Source organism: Hemitrygon akajei, chromosome 1 (assembly GCF_048418815.1).
Source record: "Hemitrygon akajei chromosome 1, sHemAka1.3, whole genome shotgun sequence".
In the NCBI taxonomy this organism is placed as follows: domain Eukaryota; kingdom Metazoa; phylum Chordata; class Chondrichthyes; order Myliobatiformes; family Dasyatidae; genus Hemitrygon; species Hemitrygon akajei.
Window position 1 is genome coordinate 68,541,193 of NC_133124.1, and position 25,479 is coordinate 68,566,671.

The 25,479-nt window shown below is 48.6% G+C and overlaps 1 protein-coding gene across 1 annotated transcript in view; it reads right to left on the minus strand.

Annotated features, from left to right (window-relative positions):
- Positions 1-18,817, minus strand: part of sspo (SCO-spondin) — a 288,864-nt gene extending 270,047 nt beyond the window's left edge. Inside the window, exons 1-6 of the mRNA XM_073052198.1 lie at positions 18,802-18,817; positions 18,211-18,414; positions 7,964-8,199; positions 7,555-7,657; positions 3,193-3,351; positions 24-109 (exon numbers count right to left, since the gene is read on the minus strand). Of these exons, the coding sequence (XP_072908299.1) occupies positions 24-109; positions 3,193-3,351; positions 7,555-7,657; positions 7,964-8,199; positions 18,211-18,414; positions 18,802-18,817 (804 nt within the window). The remainder of the gene's footprint in view (positions 1-23; positions 110-3,192; positions 3,352-7,554; positions 7,658-7,963; positions 8,200-18,210; positions 18,415-18,801) is intronic.
- Positions 18,818-25,479: the final 6,662 nt, after the last annotated feature.

A 25,479-nucleotide genomic window follows, 5' to 3' on the forward strand; every position in this document is an offset into this window, starting at 1 on the left:
CCCTCAGGGCTGGGTGACGTTACCTCGGGCTCAGACTGGGAGACTCTCCAGGAATTGCCGAACGTGGCAGCGATGGAGGTCAGGGATCCCGAGACAGTGGTGAAATCATCTGTGGAAGAGAATATAGAGAAGGTGGGGTCAGGCAGAGAACTCCCAGTCCCACGCACCACACCCAGGCGAGGAGAGGGGAGGAAAGAAGAGGTCATGTGTGGGTGGGGCTAGGAGTGCCTGAGTCACCTGGAGTAGAGATTCCACCATACAAAGCATCCTATCTGGGTTCAGCAGCCAGCATAATCAAAGGTCCCACCCACCCTGGGAATTCCCTCTTCTCCCCTCTCCCAACAGGCAGGAGAGACAGTAGAAACCATCCAGCTTTATACAATAACATGGTCTCATGGTATACCTCATTATGACCTTCCACCTCATCTACCTCCACTGCACTTTCTCTGTAACTGTTACACTTTATTCTGCAACACACACAAAATGCTGGAGGAACTCAGCAGGCCAGGAAGCATCTATGGAAAAGAATAAACAGTCAACATTTCGGGCTGAGACCCTTCATCAGAACGGGTCTTCATCAATCTTGGCTCAAAAATGTCAGCTGTTTACTGGAGTTGACTGGGAGTTCCCTTCAGCATTTTGTGTGTGTTGCTCAGATTTCCAGCATCTGCAGATATTCCCTTGTTTGTGATTGCACCTCATTAGCACTGTTATTGCTCTACCTTATCCTACCTCAATGCACTGAGTAATGATCTTGTCCTGCACCTTGCTACAAGTAACAATAATAAACTGATTTACCAAGTTACCAAGCACTGGGGAGAGAATAGGTCCCCTTAAGGATTAGGATGGTCATCTATGTGTAGAGCTACAAGGGGTGGGTGAGATCTTGTTTGTCATGGAGTTTACGGAAGCTTAGGAACAGGGATGTCTTGAAGCATTTCCACATTAGAAAGGAAGTGTTGTTCATGTATCTGAAGCACAAAGGGTGGATAAATTCCCAGGCCTGACCAACTGAATCCTAGAAATGAGGGAACCATATTGCTGGGGCTCTGGTAGAGATACCTGTAACATCGTTAGTCACAGGTGAAGAACCTGAAGACTGTAGAGTGGATAATGTTGCATCTTTACTTAAGAAGAGCTGTAAAAGGACAAAGCAGGGAACTACAAGCCAATGAGCCTGACATCAGTGCTGGGGAAGTTATTGGAAGGGATTCAGAGACAAGATCTACCTGTATTCATAAAGGGTAAGAACTGATTGAGCATAGTCAGCATGGCTTTGTGTGTGGGAAATTGTGTTTCATAAATTTGAATGAGTTTTTTGAAGAGGTGACTAAGAGGATGGACAAGGGCAGGGTGGTCAAGGAGTTCATCAAGGTCTTCAGCAAGGTCTTATGTCGTAGGCTAGTCTGGATAAAAAATTCATTTGGTGATAGGGGTCAGAGGAGGGTTATTATTCAGATTGGAGACTTGTCACCAGTGGTGTGCCACAGGGATCAGTGCTAGATCCTCTGTTGCTAGTTAGACGTATGCATGATTTGGTTCATAATGAAAATGGAATGGTTAGTAAGCCTGTAGATGACAACAGCAGTGGTGCTGTGATGGATAGTGAAGAAAGTTGACTAAGATCACAGCAGAATCTCAATCAACAGGGTAAGTGGACAAAGGAACAGCAGATGGAATTAACTCAGACAAGTTTGAAGTGATGATTTTTTTTGGAAAATCAAACCAGGGCAGATTGTCACAGTGAATGGCAGGGTCCTGGTGATCATACCTGAAACAGGACAGGTAAATGAATGTGATGTTCTGTATGGTGGCCTTCATCAATCAGGGGACTGAGAACAAAAGTCGTGCTGTGGGAGGAGACAGTATATCATGTGTATATGGAGTGTGAGAGGTTGCAGCCCCTATTTGAATATCTAAAGGGCTACTTCTCAAGTTCTGACTGCACTTCAGCCCTGCACTCCTGATCTATGGTCACCCTGTACAGTAATGGATGGGGCATTTGGAGTAATCTCCTGGTCAGCCTGCTCCTGGGAATGGCTCCAAGGTGGTCATTCATAGGTCCAGGCAGTGGGCAGTCAAGGCCTATGGCTGACCTCACTGCCTGCCCCTTTTCTGGGCTATGTCCTTACCCAGGAGTCCTTGAAGAAAGAGCATGTGGTTTCTATGGGCACAGTGGGGAAGTTCCAAAAATGGTGGGAACCCGCCCAGGTCATGGAATGTTTTGGGGATAATTGTACTCGTATTTTAACTTGAAATCATTAATAGTTTGATGAGCCTCAGATTATCATATATACTCCTGTGAGTGAATATACGTTTGTATGTTTGAAAACAAAAAGGGGGTTACAATATTAAGGTCATTGCTGAGATCACACGAAGTGTCATGTGCAGTTCTGGTTGCTGAGCCATAGGCACGATGTCATTAAGCTGGAAAGACATCTGAAAAGATTAAGCTGAAAAGATTCACAAAGGTATTACTGGGACCGAAGGGCTTGAGTTATACGGAGAAGCTGGATTGTCTAGTTCTGTTTTCATTGGATGAAGGAGGTTAAGGGGCAACTTTATAAAATCAAGGCGGACATAGGTAAGGTGGATGGTCACAGTCTTTTTCCCTGGGTAGAGGTGTACAATCAGAGGACACACGTTTAAGGTGAGAGGGAGAAGATTTTAAGAGGATCCGAGGACAAGATTTTCCCAAGATAGAGGGTGGTAGATATGAGGAATCGCCTCTCAAAGTGAAACCCTACGTCCCTGTCGTGAGAGGTGGGAACAGGTAAGGCTAGCCAGCGGGGCTCTGATGAAGCTGTATGGGCCAATCCCCTGTACAGTGGATTGCAGAAGCACTGATGAACTCCAACCATATCAACACTTCCAGAGGACAATGTAGTCAGAAGATCATCGATCCACTGGGGGCAAAGGGCAGTGAATAAGGGTATGAGAAATGAGCTGCTTGAGGAGGTGGTGTCTAGTCCTCTGACAGGGTGGGGGAGGCAGAGACTACATCACATTGCCCCTGCCCCTGTGACTGTCCTTAAGGAGCCATGACTCACAGGAACACGGGTCCCAAATGGAGAGATAGCATTGGGGATGGGTGCCAAACTAACAATTGTTGTGACAGGGCTTCTGTGGCTGCGTGAGCTAATTCGGTCCCACAGCCTGCACTTTGGTGCCCTGAAGCTGCCTCACACTCACCTTCTGCAACGTCATTGTAGACTCCACATAGTCCCTGAGTCGTTCCCCTCAGTTCCGAAGTCACTGTCACCACCACCAGTTGGTCTCCATCCAGTTTCAAACGCACCCCGAGCCCGCTTTCCAGGAAAATAAAATCCCCCAGCCAGCGAACACTGATCCCTGCAGAACAAACTCACTGGTCATATCATCAGGGAAAGAGGGGGCAGGGGTGGGGAGAGAGACAGACATAGAGGGGGAGACCCAGTGTTTACACCACACAAATGGGCTGTTCAGTCAAACACCTGCAAACCCACCAGAGTAGACAAGAGGGAGTCAGAGGCCAGGGGGTATTTGGATTTACTGAACGCTTTAGTTAAACACCACAGCTTGAGAACATTTTGCATTCAACTTTTGTTGGCTGAATTAATGGTGTTGGCAAATCAGGATATAGGAGGGAGACTGAAAGTCTGGCTGAGTGGTGCCACAACAACAAAAACCTCTCACTCAATGTCAGCAAGACCAAAGAGCTGATTATTGACTACAGGAGGAGGAAACCAGGGGTCCATGAGTCAATCCTCTTTAATCCAACTTTAAATTCCTTGGTGTTAAGTTTCAGCAAATCTGTCCTGGGTTCAGCACACAAATGCCATTACAAAGAAAACATGGCAGCACCTCTACTTCCTTAGAAGTTCACAAAGATTCAGTACGTCATTTCAAAACTTTGACAAACCTCTAGAGATGTATGGTGGGGAGTATACTTACTGACTGCATCACAGCCTGGTATGGAATCACCAGATACCCATGAAAAGAAAGGCCAGTGTTGGGGATACGACCCTGTCCATCAAAGGTACAGCCCTCCCCACATCAGTGCATCTGCAAGGAACGTTGTTGCAGGAAAACAGTATCTAACAGCCAGCACCACCACCATCCAGGCCAAGCTCTTTTCCCATTGCTGTCATCAGCAAGGAAGTACAGGAGCATCAGGACCCAGACTGCCAGACTCATGATCAGTTATTACCCCAAAACCGGCTCTTGAACTAGAGTGGATAACTTCACTCACCCCAACACTGAACTGATTCACAACCTATAGACTCACTTTCAAAGACTCTATAACTCATGTTCTCAATATTTATTATTTACTGATTTTTTTCTTTTTTGTATTTGCATGATTTGTTGCCTTTTGCACATTGGTTGTTTGTCTTGTGCACAATTTTTCATTGATTCTGTTGTTACTCTTTGTATTCACAGTGAATGCCCGCAAAGAAAAGAATTTCAGGTTAGGACATGGTAGCATACAGTATATGTACTTTGATGATAAATTTACATTGAACTTTGAGCTGGGCTGAAGTGGTGGAATTACCGCAGATGAAGACAGGTTTCTCGGTCCCATTTGTACTCGAGGGATATGGGGAGAGAGTGGGAACGTTAGAATGAGATAAAGGATCAGTGTGACTCTAGGGAATGGAAGAATAGACCAGAGGCACCAGATCTTCAACTCTCACTCTTCTTCACCAGGTTCCTATCTCTACAGAAGTTGGTGTTATGTGTACCTTTCAGAGACCACACCAGGAATTCATGCAAAGTCCATTCTGCTGGTCACCAAGAGGAGTTTAGGTTCAGCAGGCTGGACACTGGGATAGTGGACCTGCTGTACACAGACAGAATGGCCATCTGTGCTCTCAAGTTTAGAGGAATGAGATGAGACCCCATTGAGATTCTTGGAGGCATGGAGTGGGGTTTGTGGTTGGAGATGACCCTGGTTGAGGAGTTACCATCAGAAGAAGGAACTGAGGATGAGGAATTGTCTTCAAGGGTACGGAAGGTCACTTGTTGCTGGATTTTAATCACCAGTTGTTACATATTTGGATTTTAGAGGAACAGAGAAGGTGAGAACAGTACTAAGGTGAAGGAAGAGGCAAGACCTGTCAATTGACAGACAAATACTGGGAACAGCATGCTCTGTTGTCCCTGCTGCTTCTTACAGATGGAAGGAACGAAGGAAGAGGGGAGAGGGAGGCAAGGAGCCTGACAGAGAGACATAGAACATAGAATAGTACAGCACAGTACAGGCTCTTCGGTCCACAATGTTGTGCCGACCCTCAATTCCTGCCTCCCATATAACCCCCCCACCTTAAATTCCTCCATATACCTGTCTAGTAGTATCTTAAACTTCACTAGTGTATCTACCTCCACCACTGACTCAGGCAGTGCATTCCACACACCAACCACTCTCTGAGTAAAAACCTTCCTCTAATATCCCCTTGAACTTCCCTCCCCTTACCTAAAAGCCATGTCCTCTTGTACTGAGCAGTGGTGCCTGGGGAAGAGGCACTGAGCTGTCCACTCTGTCTATTCCTCTTAATATCTTGTACACCTCTATCATGTCTCCTCTCATCCTCCTTCTCTCCAAAGAGTAAAGCCCTAGTTCCCTTAATCTCTGATCATAATCCATACTCTCTAAACCAGGCACCATCCTGGTAAATCTCCTCTGTATCCTTTCCAATGCTTCCACATCCTTCCTATAGTGAGGCGACCAGAACTGGACACAGTACTCCAAGTGTAGCCTAACCAGAGTTTTATAGAGCTGCATCATTACCTTCCGACTCATAAACTCTATCCCTCAACTTATGAAAGCTAACACCCCGTAAGCTTTCTTAACTACCCTATCAACCTGTGAGGCAACTTTCAGAGATCTTTGGACATGTACCCCCAGATCCCTCGGCTCCTCCACACTACCAAATATCCTGCCATTTACTTTGTACTCTGCCTTGGAGTTTGCCTTTCCAAAGTGTACCACCTCACACTTCTCTGGGTTGAACTCCATCTGCCACTTCTCAGCTCACTTCTGCGTCCTATCAATGTCTCTCTGCAATCTTCAACAATCCTCTACACTATCTACAACACCACCAACCTTTGTGTCATCTGCAAACTTGCCAACCCACCCTTCTAACCCCATATCCAGGTCGTTAATAAAAATCACAAAAAGTAGGGGTCCCAGAACCGATCCTTGTGGGACACCACTAGTCACAACCCTCCAATCTGAATGTGCTCCCTCCACCACGACCCTCTGCTTTCTGCAGACAAGCCAATTCTGAATCCACCTGGCCAAAATTCCCTGAATCCCATGCCTTCTGACTTTCTTAATAAGCATACCGTGTGGAACCTTGTCAAATGCCTTACTAAAATCCATGTAGATCACATCCACTGCACTACCTTCATCTATATGCCTGGTCACCTCCTCAAAGAACTCTATCAGGCTTGTTAGACACGATCTGCCCTTCACAAAGCCATGCTGACTGTCCCTGATCAGACCATGATTCTCTAAATGCCCATAGATTCTATCTCTAAGAATCTTTTTCAACAGCTTTCCCACCACAGACGTAAGGCTCACTGGTCTATAATTACCCGGACTATCCCTACTACCTTTTTTGAACAAGGGGACAACATTCGCCTCCCTCCAATCCTCCAGTACCATTCCCGTGGACAACGAGGACATAAAGATCCCAGCCAGAGGTTCAGCAATTTCTTCCCTCACCTCATGGAGCAGCCTGGGGAATATTCCGTCAGGCCCCGGGGACTTATCTGTCCTAATCAAGTCAAGTCATTTTTATTGTCATTTCGACCTAACTGTAGTAAAAATGAGACAAAGTTTTTCAGGACCATGGTGTTACACGACACAGTACAAAAACTAAACTGAACTACATAAAAAACACAGAAAAAAATCAAACTACACTAGACTACAGACCTACCCAGGACTGCATAAAGTGCACAAAACAGTGCAGGCATTACAATAAATAATAAACAGGACAATAGGGCAGTAAGTTATCAGTTCTTTACAGTCCTTACTATAAATACATTACAGTGTAATGTATTTTAACAACTCCAACATCTCCTCTCCCTTAATATCAACATGCTCTAGAACATCAACCTCACTCATATTGTCCTCACTGTCATCAAGTTCCCTCTCATTGGTGAATACTGAAGAGAAGTATTCATTGAGGACCTCGCTCACTTCCACAGCCTCCAGGCACATCTTCCAACCTTTATCTCTAATCGGTCCTATCTTCACTCCTATCATCCTTTTATTCTTCACATAATTGAAAAATACCTTGGGGTTTTCCTTTACCCTAGAGATGTCAGATGGCACAGCTTTGACTGAAGATCAAGGGATACAAGGATAAATTCTTCGGCCGAGGAGCCACTGTGAGGATGTGACAGGAAGCAGAACACAGCAGGGCCTGGAGAATGGAACTGGGCAGAGACCAGAGAGGGAATGAAGAGCAGAGAGGGTACTGATAGGATTCTTGTAGCAGGATCTGGCACAGACTCAATGGACCAAGTGGCTCTCTCTTTGCCACAGAACAGAGCGTGGCAGAGACTCACCGTTGTGAAGGTAGGGCCTCCCCGGACTGAGTACAACATCGTTGACGATCACAGTTCGATTCTGTGTCAAGATCAGGTCCAAACCAAACATAACCCTCAGCACCTGGGAATACAGCAGCAGTATGAGTGAGTGGGAGAGCAAGGGGTAGGGGAGAGGGGAAAAGGTGAGGGTGGGATGGGTGGGAGAAAGGGGGATGAGGAAGGAGGGGGGTAAGGGACAGGAAAAGGATGCAGGAGATGGAGCAAGATTTCTAAAGGGATCAGGTTGAAGGGAATGGGTTGAGGAATAGGGAATAAGGATGGGAATGGAGATGCTGTCAGGTTTTTGGAATGACCCCGCAATGCCTGAATGTGAGCCCCCCCACCCCCCCCCCCCCCCGTGAGTCAAGTGAACAAGGTCCCAACTGACCTTTGAACACTCCCTCCTCGGTCTGGGACAGCTACTGGTGGAGAGGTAGATGGCCCATGTTCCGTCCAGCGATGAGGCCAGGTTATAGGTGCAGGTCCCATCAAAGTGGAAGTGTTTTCCATCAAAGGTTCGGTAATGGAAGCCGCCCCAGGTGAGGCAGGAAGCAGAGAGCCGGTGGTCTTTGGATGAACCAAGCAGGGCAACTGGCCTGAGGAGCAGCGGAATGGACAGAGCCTCTATGGACAGAGAGAGATAGTGTTTGGTTGGTGTGGGACACACCCTCCCTGGGCAGCCTGCTCCCATACTGCCCACCAAGAACATTACACAGCAGAATTGCTATAAATTCCAGCATAGACTGAGGCAATCGGCCAATCCAACATATCCAAGGCCAAGCCAGCACTTGGGTGTGTCCCACTTCCTAGTTCTGGCATCAACCCCATCTGACCTCAGCTTGTTGGCTACCTAACCCACAGAAAAGTACAGCACATTACAGACCCTCAATGCTGTGCATACCTATATAAACCTACTCCATAATCAGTCTAGCCCTTGCCTCCTACATAACCCAGAACTCTCCATTTTACTTTTATCCATATGTCTACCGAAGAGCCTCTTAAAAGTCCCTAAAATATCAACCTCTACCACCAGCCCCAACAGGGCGTTCCGTGTACCTATCACTATGTGAAAAAAAATAGAATATAGAACATAGAATAGTACAGAACATTACAGGCCCTTCGGCCCACAATGTTGTGCCAACCCTCAAACCCTGCCTCCCATGTAACCCCCCACCTTCAATTCCTCCATATACCTGTCTAGTAGTCTCTTAAATTTCACTAGTGTATCTGCCTCCACCACTGACTGAGGCAGTGCATTCCACGCACCAGCCACTCTCTGAGTAAAAACCTTCCTCTAATATCCCCTTGAACTTCCCTCCCCTTACCATAAAGCCATGTCCTCTTGCACTGAGCAGTGGTGCCCTGGGGAAGAGGCACTGGCTGTCCACTCTGTCTATTCCTCTTAATATCTTGTACACCTCTATCATGTCTCCTCTCATCCTCCTTCTCTCCAAACAGTAAAGCCCTAGCTCCCTTAATCTCTGATCGTAATGCATACTCTCTAAACCAGGCAGCATCCTGGTAAATCTCCTCTGTACCCTTTCCAATGCTTCCACATCCTTCCTGCAGTGAGGCGACCAGAACTGGACACAGTACTCCAAGTGTGGCCTAACTAGATTTTTATAGAGCTGCATCATTACATCACGTCTCTTAAACTCTATCCCTCGACTTATGAAAGCTAACACCCCGTAAGCTTTCTTAACTACCCTATCAACCTGTGAGGCAACTTCAGAGATCGGTGGACATGTACCCCCAGATCCCTCTGCTCCTCCACACTGCCAAGTATCCTGCCATTTACTTTATACTCTGTCTTGGAGTTTGTCCTTCCAAAGTGTACCACCCCACACTTCTCTGGGTTGAACTCCATCTGCCATTTCTCAGCCCATCCTTCAGCATCCTATCAATGTCTCTCTGCAATCTTTGACAATCCTCTACACTATCTACAACACCACCAACCTTTGTGTCGTCTGCAAACTTGCCAACCCACCCTTCTACCCCCATATCCAGGTCGTTAATAAAAATCACAAAGAGTAGAGGTCCCAGAACAGATCCTTGTGGGACACCACTAGTCACAACCCTCCAATCTGAATGTACTCCCTCCACCATGACCCTCTGCCTTCTGCAGGCAAGCCAATTCTGAATCCACCTGGCCAAACTTCCCCGGATTCTATGCCTTCTGACTTTCTGAATAAGCCTACCGTGTGGAACCTTGTCAAATGCCTTACTGAAATCCACATAGATCACATCCACTGCACAACCCTCATCTATATGCCTGGTCACCTTCTCAAAGAGCTCGATCAGGCTTGTTTTGCATGATCTGCCCTTCACAAAGCCATGCTGACTGTCCCTGATCAGACCATGATTCTCTAAATGCCCATAGATCCTACCTCCGAGAATCTTTTCCATCAACTTTCCCACCACAGATGGTAGGCTCACTGGTCTGTAATTACCTGGACTATCCCTACTACCTTTTTTGAACAAGGGGACAACATTTGCCTCCCTCCAATCCTCCGGTACCATTCCCGTGGACAACGAGGACATAAAGATCCTAGCCAAAGGTTCAGCAATCTCTTCCCTTGCCTCGTGGAGCAGCCTGGGGAATATTCCGTCAGGCCCCGGGGACTTATCCGTCCTAATGTATTTTAACAACACCAACACCTCCTCTCCCTTAATATCAACATGCTCCAGAACATCAACCTCACTCATATTGCCCTCACCATCATCAAGTTCCCTCTCAGTGGTGAATACCGAAGAGAAGTATTCATTGAGGACCTCGCTCACTTCCACAGCCTCCAGGCACATCTTCCCACTTTTATCTCTAATCGGTCCTACCTTCACTCCTGTCATCCTTTTGTTCTTCACATAATTGAAGAATGCCTTGGGGTTTTCCTTCACCCTGCTCGCCAAGGCCTTCTCATGTCCCCTTCTTTCTCTTCTCAGCCCCTTCTTATGCTCCTTTCTTGCTACCCTATATTCCTCAATAGCCCCATCTGATCCTTGCTTCCTAAACCTCATGTATGCTGCCTTCTTCCACCCGACTAGATTTTCCACTTCACTTGTCACCCATGGTTCCTTCACCCTACCATTCTTTATCTTCCTCACCGGGACAAATTTATCCCTAACATCCTGCAAGAGATCCTTAAACATCGACCACATGCCCATAGTACATTTCCCTGAAAAAACATCATCCCAATTCACACCCGCAAGTTCTAGCCTTATAACCTCATAATTTGCTCTTCCCCAATTAAAAATTTTCCTGTCCTCTCTGATTCTATCTTTTTCCATGATAATGCTAAAGGTCAGGGAGTGGTGATCACTGTTCCCCAGATGCTCACCCACTGACAGATCTGTGACCTGACCCGGTTCATTACCTAATACTAGATCTAGTATGGCATTCCCCCTAGTCGGCCTGTCAACATACTGTGACAGGAATCCATCCTGGACACACTTAACAAACTCTGCCCCATCTAAACCCTTGGAACTAATCAAGTGCCAATCAATATTAGGGAAGTTAAAGTCACCCATGATAACAACCCTGTTATTTTTGCACCTTTCCAAAATCTGCCTCCCAATCTGCTCATCGGTATCTCTGCTGCTACCAGGGGGCCTATAGAATACCCCCAGTAGAGTAACTGCTCCCTTCCTGTTCCTGACTTCCACCCATACTGACTCAAAAGAGGATCCTGCTACATTACCTACCCTTTCTGCAGCTGTAATAGTATCCCTAAACAGTAATGCCACCCCTCCTCCCCTCCCCCCCCTCTATCCCTTTTAAAGCACTGAAATCCAGGAATATTGAGAATCCATTCCTGCCCTGGTGCCAGCCAAGTCTCTGTAATGGCCACTACATCATAATTCCATGTATATATCCAAGCTCTCAGTTCATCACCTTTGTTCCTGATGCTTCTTGCATTGGTACACACACACTTTAGCCCTTCTACCTTACTACTTTATTCTGCTGCTCTTTCCTCAAAACCTCCCTATATGTTAGATCTAGCTTTACTCCATGCACTTCTTTCACTGCTCTATCGCTCTGGGTCCCATCCCCCTTGCAAATTAGTTTAAACCCTCCCGAACCATGCTAGCAAACCTACCAGCAAGGATATTGCTCCCCCTTGAGTTCAGGTGCAACCCATCCAATCTGTACAGGTCCCACCTTCCCCAGAAGAGATCCCAATGGTCCAAAAATCTAAAACCCTGCCCCCTGCACCAGCTCCTCAGCCACGCATTCAACTGCCATCTCCTCCAATTCTTACCATCACTATCACGTAGCACTGGCAGCAATCCTGAGAACGCCACCCTTGAGGTCCTGTTCTTCAGCCTTCTGCCTAGTTCCGGAAACTCACACTTCAGGACCTCATCCCTCTTCCTGCCTATGTCGTTGGTTCCAACATGTATCACAACTTCTGGTTGCTTTCCCTCTCATACCAGGATGTCATGTACCCGGTCAGAGACATCCCGGACCCTGGCTCCCGGGAGGCAACAAACCATGCGGGTTTCCTTCTCATGTCCACAAAATCTCCTGTCTGCTCCCCCTGATTATAGAGTCTCCAATGACGACAGCTCTCCTCTTCTCCGTCCCACCCTTCTGCACCACAGGGTCAGACTCAGTGCCAGAGGCCCTGCCACCGTGGCTCACACCTGGTCGGTCGTCCTCACCAACAGCATCCAGGACGGTAAACTTATTATTCAGGGGAATGGCTACAGGGGTGCTCTGCACTATCTGTCTAATCTCCTTCGCTTCCTCCCCTCGGACTGTCACCCAACGACCCGCTTCCAGCAGCCTAGGTGTGACTACCTCCCTGTAGCTCTCATCTATGACTGCCTCATTCTCCCTTATGAGTATAAAATCTCTAAATTCACCCAGTGCTGGTGAAATGCTTCCTCCACCAGCAATGAACCTTGCAGAGTCACACAACATGGAATCAGGTCCTTTGGCTCTCATGGATAGAGGAAATCTATACTCAGCCCCCTCCGCTCCAGGGAGAACAGATCCACCCTCTCCAGTCTCTCCTTGTAATTGAAACACTCTGTCCCAGACAACATCCTGATGAATCCAGGTGCAATCTCTCCAGTACAACCACATCATTCCAGTAGTGCAGTGGCAAGAACTGCATGGGGTACTCCAGCTGTGACCTAACTACTGCTCTTATACTATGTACTCAGCTAATGAAGGTCAGTATTCATTGAGTGCATGTAAATTCCTTAACTGTCCTCTAACTCCAATCCTGACCATGTATTGGGCTTTCAGTAAACGGAAATCAGTTCTTTATCTTCATCTGGGGAGTGCTCTCTTCATTACACACCCTAACTCCAACTTCCCTCAATCCAGAACATTCCAGCCTGGACTATCTTCCTCACAGCTAGGATTTTTCAATCCCAGTCAAGGCCTCACTGAAGTCTATATGGACAACTGCACTGGTCTCCTCAACAGATTATGTAATCTCTTTGAAAAATTCAAACTGGTCAGATGATCCCTCTGAATAAAGCCATTCTGACCATAATGTCTTGAGTCCTAAGGCAGGATTTCAACCCAAAACCATAGAACCATAGAATATTACAGCACAGAAACAGGCCTTTTGGCCCTTCTTGGCTGTGCCGAACCATTTTTCTGCCCAGTCCTACTGACCTGCACCGAGACCATATCCCTCCATACCCCTCTCATCCATGTAGCTGTCCAAGTTTTTCTTAAATGTTAAAAGTAAGCCACTTCAACTGGCAGCTCATTCCACACTCCCATCACTCTCTGTGTGAAGAAGCTCCCCCTGATGTGCCCTTTAAACTTTTCCCTTTTCACCCTTAACTCATGTCCTCTGGGGTTTTTTTTCTCCCCTAGCCTCAGTAAAAACAAGGCCTGCTTGCATTCACTCATCATAATTTTATATACCTCTATCAAATCTCCCCTCATTCTTCTATGTTCCAGGGAATAAAGTCCTAACCTATTCAACCTTTCTCTGTAACTCAGTTTCTTAAGTCCCAGCAACATCCTTGTAAACCTTCTATGCACTCTTTCAACCTTATTAATATCCTTCCTGTAATTAGGTGACCAAAACTGCACACAATACTCCAAACTCAGATCCACCAATATTTTATACAAGCTCACCATAACATTCCAACTCTTATACTCAAGACTTTGATTTATAAAGGCCAATGTGCCAAAAGCTCACTTTACGATCCTATCTACCTGTGACGCCACTTTTAGGGAATTTGTATCTGTATTCCCAGATCCCTCTGTTTTATTGCACTCCTCAGTGTCCTACCATTTACCTTGTGTGTTCTACCTTGGTTCGTCTTTCCAAAGTGCAATACCTCACACTTGTCTGCATTAAAGTCCATCTGCCATTTGTCAGCCCATTTTTCCAGCTGGTCCAAATCCCTCTGCAAGCTTTGAAAACCTTCCTCACTGTCCACTACACCTCCAGTCTTTGTATCATCAGCAAATTTGCTGATCCAATTTACCACATTATCATCCAGATCATTGATATAGATGACAAATAACAATGGACCCAGCACTGATCTCTGTGGCACACCACTAGTCACAGGCCTCCACTCAGAGAAGCAATCCTCCACTACCACTCTCTGGCTTCTTCCATTGAGCCAATGTCTAATCCAATTTACTACCTCACCATGTATATCTAGCGACTGAATCTTCCTAACTAACCTCCCATGCGGGACCTTGTCAAATACCTTACTGAAGACCATGTACCACATTTACAACATTCACTGCCTTCCCCTCATTCACTTTCCTAGTAACTTCCTCGAAAAACTCTAAAAGATTTGTTAAACATGACCTACCATGCACAAAGCCATGTTGACTTTCCCTAATAAGTCCCTGTCTATCCAAATACTTGTAGATCCTATCTCTTAGTACTCCTTCAATAATTTACCTACTACTGACATCAAATTTACCAGCCTATAATTTCCTGGATTACTTTTAGAGCCTTTTTAAAACAACGGAACAACATGAGCTATCCTCCAATCCTCCGGCACCTCACCCGTGGATAACAACATTTTAAATATATCTGCCAAAGCCCCTGCAATTTCAACACTGGTCTCCTTTTAGGTCCGAGGGAATACCCTGTCAGGTCCTGGGAGTTTATCTACTCTGATTTGTCTCAAGACAGCAAGCACCTCCTCCTCTTCAATCTGTATAGGTTCCATGACCTCACTACTTGTTTGCCTTATTTCCATAGACTCCTTGCCAGTTTCCTTAGTAAATACAGATGCAAAAAAACCATTTAAAGATCTTTCCTATTTCATTTGGTTCCATACATAGCCGGCCACTCTGATCTTCAAGAGGACCAATTTTATCCCTTACTATCCTTTTGCTCTTAATATATCTTAGAATTTCTTAGGATTATCCTTCACCTTGACTGCCAAAGCAACCTCATGTCTTCTTTTAGCCCTCCTGATTCCTTTCTTAAGTACTTTCTTGCACTTTTTATACTCCCCAAGTACCTTATTTGCTCCTTGTTGCCTATACCTGTCATACATCTCTCTCTTCTTCTTTATCAGATTTCCAATATCCCTCAAAAACCAAGGTTCCTTATTCTTATTCACTTTGCCTTTAATCCTGACAGGAACATACAAACTCTGCACTCTCAAAATTTCTCCTTTGAAGGCCTCCCACTTACCAATCACATCCTTGCCAGAGAACAACCTGTCCCAATCCACGCTTTTTAGATCCTTTCACATTTCTTCAAATTTGGCCTTTTTCCAGTTTAGTACCTCAACCCGAGGAGCAGATCTATCTTTATCCATGACCAAGTTGAAACTAATGGTGTTATGATCACTAGACTGAAATTGTTCCCCTACACACACTTCCATCACTTGTCCTAACTCATTTCCTAATAGGAAATCTAATACTGCATCCTCTCTAGTTGGTACCTCTATATACTGATTTAGAAAACTTTCCTGAACACATTTTACAAACTCTAACCCATCTAGACCTTTAACAGTTTGGGAGTCCCAATCAATATGTGGAAAATTAAAATCCCCTACTATCACAACTTCATGTTTCCTGCAGTTGTCTGCTATTTCTCTGCAGATTTGCTCCTCCAATTCTCGCTGACTATTGGGTGGTCTATAATACAACCCCATTAACGTGGTCATACCTTTCCTGTTTCTCAGCTCCACCCAAATGGTCTCGTTAAACAAGCCCTCCAATCTGTCCTGCCTGAGCACTGCTGTAACATTTTCCCTGACTAGCAATGCCACTCCCCACCCCCCACCCTTCATCCCTCTGCCTCTATCACGTCTGAAACATCAGAGCCCTGGAACATTAAGCTGCCAGTCCTGCCCCTCCTGTAGCCAAGTTTCACTAATGGTTATAATGTCATAATTCTACATGTTAATCCACGCTCTCAGCTCGTCAGCCTTCCCCACAATGCTCCTCACATTGAAATAGACACACCTCAGAAGATTATTACCACCACACACAACCCTTCTATTTGTGACTTTGCATGAAACTTTAACATCATTTATTTTCACCCCAGCTCCACTATCCACTCTGGCACTCTGGTTCCCATCCCCCTGCAAACCTAGTTTAAACCTTCCCCAATAGCACTAGCAAACCTCCCTGCAAGGATATTGGTCCCCCTCTAGTTCAGGTGTAACCCATCTCTCTGCTGCCCCAGCAGAGGTCCCAATGATTCAAAAATCTGAAACCCTGCCCCCTACACCAGTTCCTCAGCCACGTGTTCATCCTCCAGAGCATCCTACTCTTACCCTCACTGGCACGTGGCACAGGTAGCAAACCTGAGATTACCACCCTCGAGGTCCTGCTTTTTAACTTCCTACCAAGCTCTCTACACTCACTCTTCAGGTCCTCCTCACTCTTTCTTCCTACGTCATTGGTACTGATGTGTACCATGACATCTGGCTGCTCACCATACCATTTCAGAATGCTATGCACGCAATCAGAGACATCCCTGACCCTGGCACCCGAGAGGCAACAAACCATCTCTGTCACGACCACAGAACCTCCTGTCTGTACCTCTATCGAGTCCCCTATCACTACCGCTCTCCTCTTCTTCCACCCTCCCTTCTGCACTACAGAACCAGACTCAGTGCCAGAGATCTGGCTGCTGCAGCTTGTCCCAGGTAAGTCATCCACCCAACAGTATCCAAATCGGTATACTTGTTGTTGAGGGGAATGGCCACAGGGAAACCCTGCTCTGCCTGCCCTTTCCCCTTCCCTTGCCTGACAATAACCCAATTACCTGTGCACTGCTCCTTTAGCGTAGCTACCTCCCTGAAACTACTATCTATAAACTCCTCATTCTCCTGAATGATCCGGAGATCAACCAGCTCCTGCTCCCGTTCCGTAACCCGGTTTGTTAGGAGCTGCAGCTGGATGCCCCTATTGCAGGTGTTGACAATTCCTTTCTTCCTACAGATGCTGCTCAACCTGCTGAGTTCCTCCAAAAGAGTTTTGTTACTCCAGATTGCAGCATCTTCTCTTTGTTTAAATCTTCTCTTTCCAAGTATAGATTAACCTTGTTCCTCAGAATTTGGTCCAGTAATTTTGCCACTGACATTAGACACACAAAACTGTAACTACCTGCCTTATCCCTGCTTCCTTTGAATAAAGGAACCACATTTGCTGTTCTCTAGTTATCTGGCAGACTCCCCCTTGCCTCCCACAGCAGCCTGGGTTACATCCCATCTGGTTCTGGTCCCAGATAAAGATGTTCTTTTGGCCATAAAATTGTCAAGTGGTCTTTTGTAAAATAGAAGTTACCACAATGGCTAATCTGCCTTTTCCGCATAACTCTTAATCCCCGTGCTAAGCAAATATCTATCTAACTGTGTCTTAAATATATTTAACAAGGGAGGCACTACTACTTCCCTGGGTAGGGGATTCCACAGATTCACTACTCCCCCAGGAAAAGCAGTTTTCCTCATCTCCATTCTAAAGCTACTCCCTCAAATCTGAGGCTATGTCTCCTGGTTCTGCTCTCATCTACCAATGGAACCAACTGCCCTGCCTCTATCTCATCTACCCCTTTCATAATTTTATGTTTCTACAAATCCCTCTTATTCTTTTGAATTCCAGCAAACATTGCTCCAGGTGACTCAATCTCTCTTCATAGTCTAACCCCCTCATCTCCATAATCAACCTGATGACCTCCTCTGCACTGCCTCCAAAGCCAGTATATCTTTTCTTGAGTAAGGAGACTAGAACAGCATGCAGTCCTCCAGGCATGGCCTCACCAGTACCCTGTATTATTGTAGCATAACCTCCCTGCTCTTAATTCAATCCCTCTAGCAATGAGGGCCATTGGGCAGAAGATACAAATGCTTGAAATCACGTAATACTAGGCTCAAGGACAGCTTCTATCCTGCTGATGTAAAGACTGTTGAATGGTTCCCTAATACAATAAGATTGTATCTCACAAACCACCTCATTGTGGCCCTTGCCCCATATTGTCTGCTTGCACTGCACGCTCCCTAAGCTGTTACACTTTATTCTGCACCCTGTTGTTACTTTATTTGTACTGCCTCAAAGCATTATGTAATGGCTGGATCTGTATGTAGGACATGTTTTTCACTGTACCTCTGTACGTGTGACGATAATGAACCAGTTTATCAACCCGTAGACCAGCAGCGCAAGGTGGACTCACACAGCCCTACCGCGGCGTGAGGCGATGGTGACCGGCTGCTGACCTGTCAGAATGGCTTGGGAACAGGAGAAGCAGAAACCCGAGGAGGTGTTCCTCCAGCTGTGACCCAACAATTCCCGGCAGCAACTCTCCATCGAGACGTCAGAACTGTTGCTGATTCCAGGAAATTCCTGGCAATTCCACGATGTGTAGCAACGACCCAGGAAAGGTGCATCTGCAACAGATAATAGTGTCACCAGAGAGACAGCTCATGGTGGGCTCAGAGCAGAGATGGGTAATACCCACCAGTGAGCAGTCTGAGGATCAGAACAAGGGCTGTGTGGTGTTCAGGTGTCCACAATGGTCAGTAACCAGAGGATTATTGGTCATTCGTGGTCTGAGGTCAGAAGACAATTTCCGTGGAGGTCATGGTCCAGGAGCAGGTCTGTGTCTGTGGAATTATAGGTCACTGCAGTTTGAAGTCGAGGATCAGTACAATCATTATGAGGTACATAAAAGGTGATTTGCCACTCTGTCTATCACACTGTTATTGTTCCACCCTGCTCCCTCTTCTCCGTGGCCCTACAGGATCCTCCTCCCCAAGAATCATCTTTGTATTTACAGTGGAGAAGGACCATGGAAGCTGCTGAAATCCACAGAGGGGAGCTGTGATATGGGGAAATGCAGAAAGGTTGATAAGTTCCAGAGCATGACCAGGTGTATCCTGTCACAGAGTCAAACAGAATCAGGCCCTTCAGCCCAACCTGTCCATACTGACCAAAGTGTCTTCCTGAGTTAGTCCCAGTTGCTTATGTTTGGCTCACATCCCTCTAAACCTTTCCTATCCATGCATCTTTTAAATGTTATAATTGCACTTGTGTTTACCACTTCCTCTGGCAGCTCATTCCATATAACCACCACCTTCTGGGTAAAACAGTTGCCTCTCGGGTTCCTATTAAATCCCTTTGATTCCCGTGGAAAGGACGGAGTGCACTCACTCTCTCTCTCTATGCCCCTCTATGCTTGTCCTGGAAAACCCCTTGTGAATGTTTCTGCACTCCTTCCAGTGTAATAACATTTTTCCTATAGCAGGGTGACCAGAACTGAACACACTATTCCAAGTGTGGTCCACTAAAGTCCTATACAACCACACCATAACTTCCCAACTTTTTGACTCAATGTCCTGGCTAATGAAGCCAGCATGCCAAAAGCTTTCTTCACTACCCTGGCTGGCTGCAACTCCACTTTCAGGGAACCATGCACTCGTACTCCAAGGCACCACTGGTCTACAACACCACACAGCCACCTGCCATTCACTGTGAAAGTTCGACCTGGATTTAACTCTATAAAAGCACTTATCCAAATTAAAATCCATTTGCCATTCCTCATCCCACAATAAGCTGGATCAGCGATCACTTTGTAAATCCTGTGAACAGTCAATCACTGTCTGCACTGTTACTGGTCGTCTGGGGTGAGAGGTCACCGTGGATCAGAGTGTATGGTGTTGGCTGCACTGCCTGTCCACTCACCCTCGGTACACTGTAGCCCAGGAGATCCATCACAGCAGGACACCACCGTACGGTTTGACCATACCACACGCATCTCCGCTGCCCTGTGTCAAGAGATAAGGACAGAGCTCATGACACTGGGGATGGCTTCACATCACACTGGTATTGGTGGGTAAAGGTGGGGGGCTGATGTCATAGGCGAGGGTGGGGGTCACCAATGGTCGGTGGTGACACTGGTGGGGAAGGGGCAAAGGTTACTGGCAGGAATGAGGTGTCACTGGTAGAGCTGGGATCACCAGTGGAGTGGGGAGGGGCCACCCAGTGTGGGGAGGACAGGGGCTACCTGTGACGGGAGTGGGGGGGATGCAAGGGCAACCTGAGGTGGGGAGTACAAGAGTCACCAGGAAGGTGGGGGGTGCAAGGGCCAACAGTGAGGTGGGGGTGGTGTGTGGGCCACCATTGTGGTGGTGGGTGCAAGGGCCATCAGTGAGGTGGGGGTGGTGTGTGGGCCACCATTGTGGTGGGGGGTGTAAGGGCCATCAGTGAGGTGGGGGGGGTCACTGGTGGAGGGGTGGTTCAGGGCAGGCTGGGTCGCAGACAGGTGTCAGTGTTTGGACTGTGGAAGCCACCCCCTCTCCTCTAACCCACCTGTGGATGAAGCAGGTGGTGGGGGGTGAGCCCTGGGATCCCCCTTGGACTCTCCTCATCCACTCCCGGTCCAGGCTCCAGCCTTGCTGGACGTAGCGAGAGAGCCCCGCACAGGGGACTCGAGCTCTTTCTGGCCCAGACACTCTCTCCAGCCGTGACTCCCGCACAGTCCGATCACACCAATGCCTGGAACATAGCAAGATCCTGAAGCACTTCAACCCCCGACTCCAGCGGAGACAGACCCATAAACCCTAACCCCAACACTAACCCCTAACCTTCAAACCAAAAGTAAAGCCCTGATCAAACAAATCCCTGTATTCTGACCTTGGGACCTTCTGAGGAGAGGGAGGAGGTTTCTGGTATCCTGGCAGAGATGTCTGTATCACTTAGCCACAAGTGAGGGATCAGTAGACAGGAGGGTGCATAATGTTGTGTATTTATTTAAGAATGGCCGTAAAAATAAGCCAGGGAACAGCAGATGTCAGTAATGGAAAAGTTACTGGAGAGGATTCTGAAAATCAGGATCTACCTGCATTTAAAAAGACAAGGAAAATCCATGTCTCACCATTTCTGTTCCTTTGAAGAAACGACCAAGAGGTGGGAAGGGGTCTAGAGCCATCAAAGGCAGAGTGTTATTGGTTGTCTGCAAACATTTTAGCAAAGACTTTGACAAAGGTCCCTCACAGTAGGCTGCTCCAGGTGAGATCACGTGGGATCCAGGGTGAGCAGCCAGCTGGATATGGATTGATGGGAAGAGGCAGAGGGTGGTGGTGGCGGGATGCTTTCAGATTGGACACCTGTAATCAGTGGTGTACCACAGGGATCACTGCTGAGTCTCCTGTTGTTTGTCAGACATATTAATGATATAGATGAGAAAGAGTTGGCAAAAGAAAGGTTGTCTATGTTTACATTTGGATCTCAATCAACTGAAAAAATGGGAAAACGGGCAAAAGAATGGGTGATAGAGTTTAACTCAGACATGTGTGAAGCGAAGCATTTTAGGAATTTAAACCAGGACTGGACGTTCACAGGGTCCAAGAAGCAGAGGTACATAGATTCCTGTGACACAGGAATAACATGCCTCTCTCACTACGTCAAGCAGGGCTGCAGCCTGGACCAGGTGTGGATGCGGAGAGTCCGGGGCTCAGCCCCCACCGCCTACTTCACCCTCAGGCAGGTCACCTACGGGTGACAGGGTGGTAAAGAATGTGTATGGCATGCTTGCCTTCTTTGCTTTGGCATTGAGTATTGGAGTTTGCAATGTACAAGTCATTGCTGAGACTGGACTGTTGACCCTGGCTATAGGAAGGATAGGAATAAATTAAGGAGGTACAGACAAGATCCACAAGGACGTTACAAAGATTGAAAGGACTAAGTTATGAGAGAAGTTTGAAGGGGTGATGTGGGGTTTTATAAAGGTGGATATTTGGGTTTTTCCCCAGGGTGGCATAGGCTTAAGATGAGAAGGGAAAGATTTAAAGGTGTCCTGAGGGTCAAACTTTCACACAGAGAGCGGTGGATCTATGGAATGAGCCTCCAGAGGAAGTGCTTGATTCTGGTACAGTTATTTGGACACAGGTAGGAAAGATTTAGAGGGATACGGGACAAGTGCAGACAAACAGGTCAGCATGGATGTTGGAGCAAAGGGGCTGTTTCCACGTTCCAGGATACCAGACTGTTCCCAACCCACACACCCAGAGCAGAATGCTAGTCCTTGCCCGAAATGTCTGATACCTCCCAGCCCCAACACACCCAGAGAAAACCAAGGATATCCACAAGGAACCTGGAAAGCCACCCACCTCCAACAAGGCAACCCTTTCCGAACATCTCCCTACCCCAGAACAAACTGCACCCTCTAAAGCAAGTCACTTCACTGGAACAGCCTGCTGACCTTACCCATAGCCCAGAGCACCAGTGGCAAGGACGAGCAGAGGCAGAATACGGATTCCCATTGGTACAGGGATTACCAGCCAGCACAACAATCCTGAGAACAAATGACAGAGCACAGTCACCACGACAGCACAGGGTGACGTACATTGGGAAGGAGAGCAGGGAGAGCACAAGTGCGAAAGAGAAAGATGTGGGGGGAAGGAGGAGAGGGAGGGGGAGAGGGGGAGGGGGAGAGGGGGAGGGGGAGAGGGGGAGGGGGAGGAGAGAGGGGGAGGAGAGAGGGGGAGGAGAGAGGGGGAGGAGAGAGGGGGAGGAGAGAGGGGGAGGAGAGAGGGGGAGGAGAGAGGGGGAGGAGAGAGGGGGAGGAGAGAGGGGGAGGAGAGAGGGGGAGGAGAGAGGGGGAGGAGAGAGGGGGAGGAGAGAGGGGGAGGAGAGAGGGGGAGGAGAGAGGGGGAGGAGAGAGGGGGAGGAGAGAGGGGGAGGAGAGAGGGGGAGGAGAGAGGGGGAGGAGAGAGGGGGAGGAGAGAGGGGGAGGAGAGAGGGGGAGGAGAGAGGGGGAGGAGAGAGGGGGAGGAGAGGGGGAGGAGAGGAGAGAGGGAGAGGAGAGAGGGAGAGGAGAGAGGGAGAGAAAGAGAGGGAGAAATGTGCTTGAAAGTGTGGAAAGGAGTGAATGTGGGGGAAAGAAACGTAGCAGAGAGAGTGAGCAAGCGGGGTGGGAGAACGTGAAAGTGGGGGTGGGAAGGAGGAAGGGAGAATGAAGAGAATGCAGGGGCTGAGAGAGTGGAGGGGGACAGCGAAGAGAGTGGGGCAGAGATCATAGAGGGTTGCAGAGAGGAGGTTGAAAACGGGAGATGAAAAGAGGAGGGTGCAGAGGCAGTAGGAGGTGCAGGCAACAGAGTAGGCAGGGCTGAGGGCAGAAAGAGTGGGGACAGAGAGCACGAGAGAGGGAGCAGGATCAGGGATGGGGAGAAGCGAGTGTGGTGAGAGAGGGGGAGACAGTGGCAGTGAGATAGCAGTGATACAGTGATGGAGAGATGGGGAAGGGGAGACTGGCAGGGAGGAGAGAGTGTCAGAGGGAGGGAGTGGCGGTGGGAAATTTGCGGCAGAGAAGAGGGAGTGGGGTGGCCGAGACAGTGGGTCAGAGCAGAGGGGGGAGAAGGGGATGAGGGAGTGGGGAGAGAGGGACGGCAAGAGAGAGAGAGCATGAACAGGAGAGGGAACAACACACACAAAATGTTGGAGGATCACAGCTAGTCAGGCAGCAACTATGGGAAAGAGTACAATCGATGTTTCGGGCTGAAACCCTTCAGCAGGAGAGAGAAAATGAGTGGGAGAGGGCATGCAGGGAAAGAGAGAGGGTGAGAGGGAGATGGCACGGGGAGGAGAGGGAGAGAGCGCGGAGAGAGATAATAGGGGAGCGAAAAAATGGGGCGTGTCAGACATGACAGGGAGCAGAGAGGGGTGACGGGTGAGAGAGGGACGGAGAGAGCGCAGGGAGGGGGAGATTGCGAGGGGGGGAGAGATAATATGGGAGCAAGATAACAGGGAGAGAGGTAACGGGATAAGTGAGAGATAACGGGGAGGGGAGACAACAGGGGAGGAGACAGTGGGGGGAGAGGGACAACAGGGAGAGGGGGACAACGGGGAGGGTGAGGGAGACAACAAGGGGAGGAGACAGTGGGGGAGAGGGACAATGGGGGAGAGGGGGACAACGGGGAGGGTGAGGGAGACAACAGGGGGAGGAGACAGTGGGGGGAGAGGGACAATGGGGGAGAGGGGGACAACGGGGAGGGTGAGGGAGACAACAGGGGGAGGAGACAGTGGGGGGAGAGGGGGACAACGGGGAGGGTGAGGGAGACAACAGGGGGAGGAGACAGTGGGGGAGAGGGACAATGGGGGAGAGGGGGACAACGGGGAGGGGAAGGGGAGGGGGAGAGTGATGGACAACGGGGAGGGAAGGGGAGACAACAGGGGGAGGAGACAGTGGGGGGAGAGGGACAACAGGGAGAGGGGGACAGTGGGGGGAGAGGGACAACAGGGAGAGGGGACAATGGGGGAGAGGGGGACAATGGGGAGGGAGATGGAGGGACAACGGGGAGACAATGGGGAGAGATACATGGGAGAGGAATAGTGGGGGTAGAGAGAGATAGCGGGGGGGTAGGGATAGTTGGGGCTAGAGATAGCAGGGGGGTAGGGATAGTTGGGGCTAGAGATAGCAGGGAGAAAGATAACGGGGAGAGAGAGAAAGAGATAGAGACTAGGGACAGAGCCGGTATGGGAGAGCAACGCACAAAATTCCGGAAGGACTCAGCAGACCTGGCAGCACCTATGGAAGGAAATAAATAATCAACATTTGAGACCCTCCTTCGGAAGGGGTAAAGGCCCGAAATAAGGTGTGTGGAGGGGTGGAGAGAGAGGGTGCGCAGTTAGAGACGCAGTGGAGGGGGATGAAGCGAGCAGAGGGGAGAGAGATGGAGGTGGATGGAAGAGTAAAGTAGGGAGCGGGAGTAATGAGAAGGGAGGATGGATGAGTTTTAGGAGAGGGCGTCGGGGCGTTTGAAGCAAGCGGGTGAGGAAAAGGTTTGAGTAGTCTGACCTGAGGCGCGCTCCCGCCCGGACTCTGCTCTGCCGGCCGCTCTCGGCTTTATAACCCGGCTGTGGCCAGCTGTTGCAGCGATGGGACGTGTCGCGCTGCGGGGTGAACACAGCTGGGTCCCGGCTCATTGGAGCGGCGGCCGGACTCAGGGGATTAGTGGTCGGATCCGGGTCGGCAGCTTCCGTCCCGTCCCGGAGCCCCGGTCAACACACAATGAGCTCCAGCTGTTACCCTGACAGTGTTCGACCAAAGCTGGTGGGGGAAGGCGAGCCTGTGTGAGGGATGGGGAGCGAGAGGGAGGGGTGAGCACCTGGGTGAGACGGGGTATGCATGTGTGAGAGGGGAGATTGGGGGGAATAAGCGGTGTCATGTTGCCAAATCCCTTCAGTCCGAGCTCCCGAGCACGTCCGTGATCGCCTCTTGGCCACGAGGGAGGTAGGGCCCTGGAAGGATGCCACTCGTGACCTTTGACCAGCCCTGCATAGAAGGTGCGGCTCCAACTCACGTCTCATCTGGCCGCGGGACATGCAGCAGGGGCAGTACTTTCTCCACCCCATCCCAATGTAGGTTCTCTACTCGAAACAGGGTCCCGGCGCATATGAATGTGGCCTGACGGCGGCATTTGGCAAGTTGGTCTTGCTGATTACGGGGGTTCGGA